Raw genomic sequence first — 8,763 nt, 5'->3', positions numbered from 1 at the left:
TGGTGTTTGTCCACACAGAAGGATCTCTATCTAGCTGATATGGTGGGAGGCAACACCCTTCCACACCTACATATGGAAAAAACATAATTTTGTGCTTGTGAGTGTAACACTTAGATGAGGACTGCTGGAACAGTCAGGTTTCGTGAAAAATATGGATTCTCCACCAAACCCGCCTCTTCTGCAAAATAAACAAGCGTGTGACAAAATGATGAGAAATCTTGATAAATTTCGCCTTGCTCTCTCAATGGCTCTCTTACAAGGATTTTTTATTTATTCAAAGGGAGAAACCTGTATAACCATTGGAATAATATGGAAAGTGGGGGAGATGAATGTGATTGTGTATAATTACTGTAGACATTTCTAAAATGTTTACTACACCCTTGATTGAAAAAAAATATTGTTTCCTCCCTGTAAACCACTATGCAGTTCCAAGCATTGATTTAAAGTTATTATAATTGCCACAAACACATCATTTCCTGTTTTCTGTATTTAGTCAGAGCTTTCCATTCTATAGTGGTACTGAACATAACCCTTGATGTCAGTAGAAAGCATAAAGTATTAACACAGGCAGTGCAAAAACAAATACCCTGGGGTTTATGAAGGTTCTGGAGGGCCACGTCCTGAAGAGTTTAGCTCCAACTCTAATTAAATACACCTGAATAAATTAATTGAAAGGATAGTTTGCCCCAAAATGACAATTATATAATTTACTCAACCTCATGCCATCTCAGATGTGTATGACTTTCTTTCTTCTACAGAACACAAACAAAGATTTTTAGAAAAATATCTCAGCTCTGTAGGTCCATAAAATGAAAGTGAATGGCCAGAACTTTGAAGCTCCAAAAATCTCTTAAAGGCAGCACAAACGTTATCCATAAGACTCCAGCTTAACCGATCGCTTTGGTGTTTGAAACAGATCAATATTTCAATCCTTCTTTACTTTGAATTTCCACTTTTACTATGTGAAAGAATGTGAAAGTGAATGTGAAGATTTATAGTATACAAGTACTTAAATATTGATCTGTTTCTCACCCACACTTATCACATAGCTTCTGAAGACATAGATTTAAGGACTGAAATCGTTTGGATTACTTTTATGCTGCTTTTAGGTGATTTTTGGACCTTCTAAATTCTGGCCTCATTCACTTTCATTGTATGGATCTACAGAGCTGAGATATTTTTCTAAAACTCTTTGTTTGTGTTCTGTAAAAGAAAGAAAGTCATACACATCTTGGATGGCATAAGGGTGAGAAAATTATGAGAGAATTTTCTTTATTGAGTGAACTATACCTTCAAGGTCTTCAGTAGCCTATTACCTGAAAGTAAAAGTAGGTGTGTTAGTGTAGGGTTAGAAGTAAACTTTGCAGGAGGAGACCCTCCAGAAAAGGAACTGAATATCACTTGTCTTAAAAGAGATGTTTTTATATCTCAAATGTATTTAATATGTTTGTCTAGTTCAACCGGCTTGACTTTAAACGTTATGTGTTTTATTTGTCTTCATATTTTCACAGGTTTAAACAGTCTTTTTAGCATATCACAACATACAACACGTTTATTGGCTATCTGAAGCTTCATTATGACGCCAAAGTATTCTTATTTCTGTATGTCAGGATGGCCGAGCGGTCTAAGGCGCTGCGTTCAGGTCGCAGTCTCCTCTGGAGGCGTGGGTTCGAATCCCACTTCTGACAAAAGTTTTTTCTTCACGAAGTAAAAATGTGAACTGATGTGTTCTCGGCTGGTACATTCTTAATACGACTAATGACAGTTGCATTTCTTTGCAAGTGGCCAAGTTCAATACAGGAGTGCTGTAGAAAAATCATTGCAGTGCAGGATGTATGAAGTGATGAAGGTATTTAGAGTGATTTTACTAGCATAGTACCACGTCAATGAACTAAACGCGATGTTAAAAATAGATATTACTAGAAATTATCGACCTGTGTGCGCTTAAAGTAAATAAGATATTTAAAGAATTTGTAAAAGTATTAACTAAGTTTTACAAGTATTGTTGCATACCTGTAAAAAAAAGATTTCGACTTCTAATGTTTGTGATGGCAATGCTATGCAAAAACATAATTTTGAAATAAGTTACATCGTTTAACTTTTTTATTTATTTATTTAGTAAGTGATCATGCTGCTCTATTCTTTATAAGAGAGGGGGTGAGGGTTCACACTTTATTACAGCTTAGCCTGCTTATTAAGTTATTTATTACACAACGTAAACAGAAGTAACAGCATGACATATTATATGAACACACTGTAAATACTGCAGTTACACACAGGTGTGTAGAGGGAGGAGGAGGGAGAGAGAGGAACAGAAAGAAAAACATTATCTGTGTAGGCTGAGTTTCGAGTGTAGTGACTGCACTGGTATTACCTGGTTCAGTGTGTTTCCGCTGAGGTGCATGTCTTCTTTGCTCCAAGTGCCTTGTTAAAATCAAGTCTTTCATACAGAGAAGAAATGGCAGATTTTCCTGGGAAGGTTAACACACAGACAAGCTCACATGAACCTCAAAGAAGCTTTGGATTCCCTTCAATCGGTGATGCAAACTTCATCAAGACCATTCCTGGTATCCTTCTTCTGGCTGAGATTGTAAGTTGGATAATATATATACTGTATTGTGTTGTTTTCATGCTTGATCACAGCTTTATTATACATTTGAGTTTTTTCATTTAGCCTCTTGTAAACTACTCTTTCTCCCTTTGTAAAACACTCACACCCATTTTTCTTTGTTATTTCTCTGTGCATTTAAAAACCAATTATGGAGGTGCAACTGAAGCCTGTGTGACTGTGGCAGAATGCCAATATTAATGAGAAACGTAGTTTGCCTCTGGATCATAACTAGGACAATGTAGGTGTTGGTTGATAAAACTAGCCAGACGTGTGTACTATTGATTACAGTCATAATGATTCATCCAACTATTATTCCAATATTCAATTTATTACAAAAGTCAGTACTGCATGCTTACACAGGGTTTGCCTGGGTGTGGCTTTAGTGTTTATATTGTGTTACATATTTAGCATAAGGTGTATTTCTTCATGGAGCCAAGATAAGCATGTTGATAAAGCACAAGACTAAGGCTCTGTTCCTGAGGAAGTTTATTACTAGATTCAGCTGTATTAACAATAAACCAGTCTGTAATAACTATTGTATATGACTATGAGCAAATAATTTGCCTTTTGAATTGTACATACTGGAAATCATTTATGCACATCAGTAGTTTTGAAGATCATTATCTGTCTTCTCACTGGGCAATGGCTCAATACCCATATTACAACAAAACTAAGGAAATCATAAAACAGTTGTAACACAGTAAATATAAATGTAGCAGGTTTGTGTAGTTGACGTTTCAGTGTATCTTTGACCTGAGATGATACTGTTTTGTGACATTGTACTCTAATAGCTATCTTAGGAGCAAGTCTGTTGTATCATGTGTCAGAAACATAGAATGAAATCTGAGACCTTTATCAGTTGAATAATAGATTATGAACTTTTGATATTCATTGTATAAATGGCCTGCCTATAAAAAATATTCTCTTATTTGTTCTTATTTATTATAACTATGCTAAAACATTCTTTAAGGTACTTGCAGTAACAGTAAATATGGTTCTACAAATAGAAGAAATTGTTGACTAATACACAATAGATGTTTGTAGGGTTATGTCTCTGGTGAGTATAATCAGAATGATTCACATTTATGTCACTATCATTTGAAAGCTTATCATGCAAATAGTGACAACAAATAATTCAGACTGATCACACTGTGAATTCGGTGACAGGAGGTCGAAAGTTCTGATGCAAAAAACTGGTTTGTGCTGTAGAAGTCTGCAACCTGAGCCCAACGAGACCCCACAAACCTTTGGGTTTCGGTCCATGTTCGAGTCAGTTTTTCAAGTATGACTTCGGGATTTAATTAATGAAAAAAATTAATAGACCTACCTTACTTGTTTCACATACACGCCCTCTCTCACAGACATGTGCAAACTGACGATTTAGGAGTTGTTCACACCGAACATGTTTTTGCAAATTTCAAATGTTTTCCTATGCAAACATATGCAGGAAGGATGTTTTTGAAAGTTGCACCTTGTCTCACTGTTTTTCCATCATCTTTTGCAGGACCTCCACATTTTTTAGACACCCTGTCAAGCTAAAAGAACTTACAGCTTTTAAAATGCATCTCGAGACACCTGATTTCAGTTTTATTTGTTGTGCTACGTCTAGCTTGTTTTTAGTGCAGGTGTCACAAAATTGGATGTTCTGAAGATTGTTCTGAACCAAGCTATGTTCCAGGGCTTGATAAAATGGTAGGAATTTTTTCCCCCTTCTGCTCTGGTGTGCTGAGGGGTTGCAGTGCCTTGTTAAAACTGTGTATGTTTACGGTAACTATACTGTTACACATTTTGCCTATGATGCTTACATAAAATACAGCCTATTGTAACAAATGTACTTGCTTGGAGAATACATTATAAAGAGAGTCAGTGATTTTGAGTTTGGGTCGAGTTTGAGCTTAATATTTGATGTTACGGGTTGGGTTTGGGCTTACAATCTGACAGTATCGGTCGGGTCACACGGTCTTGGGTAGGGTTGGGGTTCGGTCTTCATTTTAAAGCCTGCGTAGACCTCTACTGTGCTTACCGAAATTTGAACCACTTCCCCCAGTGGCTGAAGCTGAAAGTGTTGTTGACAAGTTTATGTGTGAAATGTCCACAAGGTGGTGCCAAAAATGAGTTGTAATTGCAATTGATTTAATGACGAAACTGACGTGCATCATTCAGGAGCAACTTCCAATGAGAGTGAAGACAGTAGAGCTCACGTCATCCGTCTCCAGGCAGTGAGTATATGAGGTACTGGAGTTGAGAGAAGGCAAGACGGCGAAGTTAAAGGGGAAGTGCTATTTTTTATAATTTTCCCTTCGGTCCAATGATAATGTTATTAAAGTTGTTTTAGACAAAATCTTTACAAATTTAGTAATATATAATCGTTTTCCACCCTGTTTTTGGACCTCTGTTGGATTTTAAGCACCTCCTTATAACTTCAATGTAAACGCCCACTGTTATGATTGGCTAACATCATGCAGCCCCTCAAATTCAGCAAACTCAGTCGGAACAGAATGAACAAGCCCCTCAACACGGTTTACACATAACGCACATTGTGTGGGGGCCAAGGGTGTGATGATGCATGTTGTGGGATGTATAAATACAAATGAGCAATGTGTCATGACGTCATGAACAGACAGATTTCAAAACTATGTTTCAGCAGGGTGGCAACTATAAATGCTCTTTTTAGACGGTGGAGGAAGTTTTGAGTTCTGAAATTTACAGTGTGTTTTTACAGTACCGTTACCTCTTATATGTCTAAATATCAAGGAAGATTTGATTCTCCATCAGTGGAGCAAAAATGTAAGTTAAGAGCCAAAAGGCATCCTCCGAACTGTGCTAACCATTGTTTATGTGAATGTGAATACTTCTGGTTTCTTTGAGTAAATGTGCTTACTTCCTGGTTTCATTATTCATCATTATTACATCATTACTATTGGTTTGTAATTAGGAAGAATGGAGTCAATTTCAGGGAATATACAAATTCAGAAGTAGCATGTTGATTTCCTGTGTAATCATGTTGAAAGATTTTGTCATTATGCCAGACATATAGACCTCATATGTTTTTATGGTCTGCTCTAACTCATAGAAGGTCAAAGACTGTATTTATTTTTTTGATCATTAACACACACTCATCTCCATCCCATGTTCAGGTTGTTGGATTACTGGTGTGGGCACTGATTTCCAGTACTACCTACGTCACATTTACTGCCTATGGCTGGGTGATGTTTGTCAGCGTGACACTGTGGTTTCTAAGTATTGCCCTGTTCATCATGCTATTGCTGAGTTTGGATGAGAAGCTTCTGTCAGTGCCCTGGCCTTTAGTGGTAAGACACACTGTCATAGAGGAGACTGTTTCAGTAAAGGGATAGTTCACACAAAATTTTCATAATTTATTCACCCACGTTGTTACAAACTTGTTTGACTTTCATACTTCCGTGGAACACATAAGGAAGGCAAAATGTTGGATTCAGTCACCATTTACTTTCATTGCATCTTTTTCTCATCTTTATCTCCTTTTAGTGTTTAAATGTAAGAAAGTCATACAAGTTTAAAACAATATGAAGGCGAGTAAATAATTATTATTTTGGATGAACTATTGAATTCAAACCCATTTAATTAGTTTTTTGTTGCAAAGCCATGATTCATTGACTGTTTTTCCCCTCCTTGCAGCTCTTTGTGTTCTATGCAGTTGCAACTGTTCTGTACTTAACTGCCTTTTTGACTGATGCAATATCAGTTCCACCCAATTGGCATTTTTTCCATGGTCACCTGGGAGCTTCTGCAGTGAGTAAAAGCATTTCTTGGACACACACTACACATACATACACAAACAAACACCATGAGCTGACAGAGTAGCTCTGAGGTGTGTCTTACTCTACACTTCCTACCTCAATCCTAAAGCAAAGACTATCTGTGAAACACCCACTGATAACAGCATAACATCACACTGCTTACCCAGGTCACGTGCTTCAAGCGTTAACAACACCCTGCATCTCCAAGACCTAAATTAGGATGACAAACCTAACTTCCTTAGGTTTCTAACTTCCTAAGAAATATTGATTAAAGTGAAAATTCACCCAGACTTCTTTCTTCTGCAGAACACAAAAGGAGATAACTTTTTCATTATGTTCTTTCTATGGTGTTAATGCATTTTGAGGAATCTGTGTTTTTATGCGAATGAGATGAGTAAAGAGCGCTGTTAGATATTTATTTGCATGTGTATTTTGCTACTAGATATTCCAAATGGACTCCCTAAGGGAACTTCTCTTTTTATAATGCCTGGATTATAAAACACAAGGTAAAGTGATATAAATACACAAAGAATGATGTGCATTACGAATAACAGGAATATTATAAAATTTGATGCATAATATAATAATAATAATAAAACACCATAAGCAGACTTTCAAAAACAGAGTTTATGTTTGCAGTAGCCTATATAGGGTTCATGAACTACAACAATTTAAGTATTTAATTTCCGGGACGTTTATCAGCTGTGCGTCCGGTTTATATTGATTAGCGCCACCAACGTGCTGGATTGAGCAGCTGCAGCGACTCTGGAAAAACGACAAAAATATATTTTCTTATTGGTCAGTCAGTTTTCATAGCCGTCTTAAGAGAAAATCCCCGTAAAAAATTCGTATTGTCGGCTGACGATTGGTCGGACCTGATGTGAATAGCGTTATAGGAATGCATTGTTCCAGTTCAAAAGGTTGTTTGGAACGATCAATGCATGGCAAAAACATACTTGGTATGAACAGGCCTTTATTCATAAAAAAATATTGTAAAACATATAATATATGTGTAAAACAAGCCATTTTTTTGTGAACTGCATACTTAGGCCTACTACACCCAAAAAGTCTTTCATAATTTGCTCTCCGTTGTGCCATTCTTTCATCTGCTGAACACAAACAAAATTATTTTTAGAAGAATATTTAAGCTCTGTAGGTCCATATGATGCAAGTGAATGGTGGCCAGAACTTTGAAGGTCCAAAAATCACATAAAAGCACCATAAAGGTAATCCATATGACTCCAGTGGTTAAATTAATATCTTCAGAAACAATATTATAAATGTGGTTGTGAAACAGATCAATATTTATGTACATTTTTACTATAAATCTGCACTTTCACATTCTTCTGTTTTTGGTGATTCACATTATTTGTGCACATCACCACCTACTGGGTAGGGAGGAGAATCAAGAGTAAAAAGGGACTAAAATATGAATCTGTTTCTCACCCACACCTATCATATTGCTTCTGAAGATATGGATTTAACCAATGGAGTCATAACATTTATGGTACCTTTGTATGCTTTTTGGACCTTTAAAGTTCTCGCCACCATTCACTTGCATTGTATGGACCTACAGAGCTGAGATATTCTTCTAACAATCTTTTTTTGTGTTCAGCAGATTTTTAAATATTTAAAAATTGAAGGGTTGAACTAACCCTTTAAATATAATACATTGTAGTATGATATGGGTCTTATTTATTTTTATTTATATACTGTATTTCTTCTTGCAGTTTTTTGCCATAGTGGTGACACTATTATATACAGCCAGCAGCTTCTTTGCCTACTTGGGTTGGAGGCGTCATAGCCAAAACGCAGCTGCAACCACAGTGCCTGTGTAGACGTTTTATGCTCAACACACTCTCATTGTGGATCCACACATTTCCTGTGTAAGGACACTTCTAGGATTTTATTCTGATCATGTAAAATCACTAAAAGTCCTTTTCAGGTATGACAGAGTGAAGAAGCCACACAATATTGGCAAATGTGCAATAACTTGTGTTAACTATCTCCAGCAGTATTGATAAATGGTTTATAACGTGGAGATTATGTGTACCAAGACTGTCAACAACAAATCAACACATACAGCTTATCATATTTTTGTAAATGACATGAGAAAATATGTATTTAATGGTGAGGTTCCTACATTACTATAAAATCATACTTCAGTGTGCATTACTTGATTATTCATTTTCAGCAAGTGTGATCATTTTTAAATATTATTAAAGAACCATTGCATTTCTTTCTTTCATACAACACTAACATTTCTATATAAACACACATCATAAAACAAATATACACAACCACACATTCTAAGTAAAGAGGAGAGTAAAAAGGCTGAAACATGTACTGTACACAACAACATTAAGTATTATT

At 36.2% G+C, this 8,763-nt stretch overlaps 1 protein-coding gene and 1 non-coding gene across 3 annotated transcripts; both read left to right on the top strand.

The window, feature by feature from the left end:
- The first annotated feature begins 1,605 nt into the window (after nucleotides 1-1,605).
- trnal-cag (transfer RNA leucine (anticodon CAG)) lies at nucleotides 1,606-1,688 on the top strand. The gene has a single exon. It is a non-coding gene; the product is annotated as a tRNA-Leu (tRNA).
- Nucleotides 1,689-2,297: 609 nt separating this feature from the next.
- LOC127661621 (plasmolipin-like) lies at nucleotides 2,298-8,569 on the top strand. 2 transcript variants are annotated; one of them, XM_052152410.1, is made up of 4 exons: nucleotides 2,298-2,590; nucleotides 5,749-5,922; nucleotides 6,269-6,382; nucleotides 6,833-6,896. In XM_052152410.1, exons 1-4 carry the CDS (start codon nucleotides 2,459-2,461, stop codon nucleotides 6,872-6,874), a joined length of 462 nt encoding a protein of 153 aa, XP_052008370.1. In that variant the 5' UTR covers nucleotides 2,298-2,458; the 3' UTR covers nucleotides 6,875-6,896. The 2 variants fall into 2 exon arrangements, with proteins under 2 accessions (XP_052008370.1, XP_052008369.1); XM_052152409.1 differs by lacking the exon at nucleotides 6,833-6,896 and adding an exon at nucleotides 8,121-8,569 and having other exon boundaries at nucleotides 2,302-2,590.
- The last annotated feature ends 194 nt before the right edge of the window (nucleotides 8,570-8,763 follow it).

Source organism: Xyrauchen texanus, chromosome 21, assembly GCF_025860055.1.
Source record: "Xyrauchen texanus isolate HMW12.3.18 chromosome 21, RBS_HiC_50CHRs, whole genome shotgun sequence".
NCBI classification, from domain to species: Eukaryota; Metazoa; Chordata; class Actinopteri; order Cypriniformes; family Catostomidae; genus Xyrauchen; species Xyrauchen texanus.
The sequence above is the reverse complement of the archived record's forward strand: the minus strand, read 5'-3'. Positions and strand labels throughout refer to the sequence as shown.

Coding starts and splice junctions, on each gene's coding strand:
- LOC127661621 (XM_052152409.1), top strand. CDS start 2,459: ATGGCAGATTTTCCTGGGAAGGTTAACACACAGACAAGCTCACATGAA. Junction 5,923..6,268: donor CAGTGCCCTGGCCTTTAGTG/GTAAGACACACT, acceptor CCCTCCTTGCAG/CTCTTTGTGTTCTATGCAGT. Junction 6,383..8,120: donor GTCACCTGGGAGCTTCTGCA/GTGAGTAAAAGC, acceptor TTCTTCTTGCAG/TTTTTTGCCATAGTGGTGAC.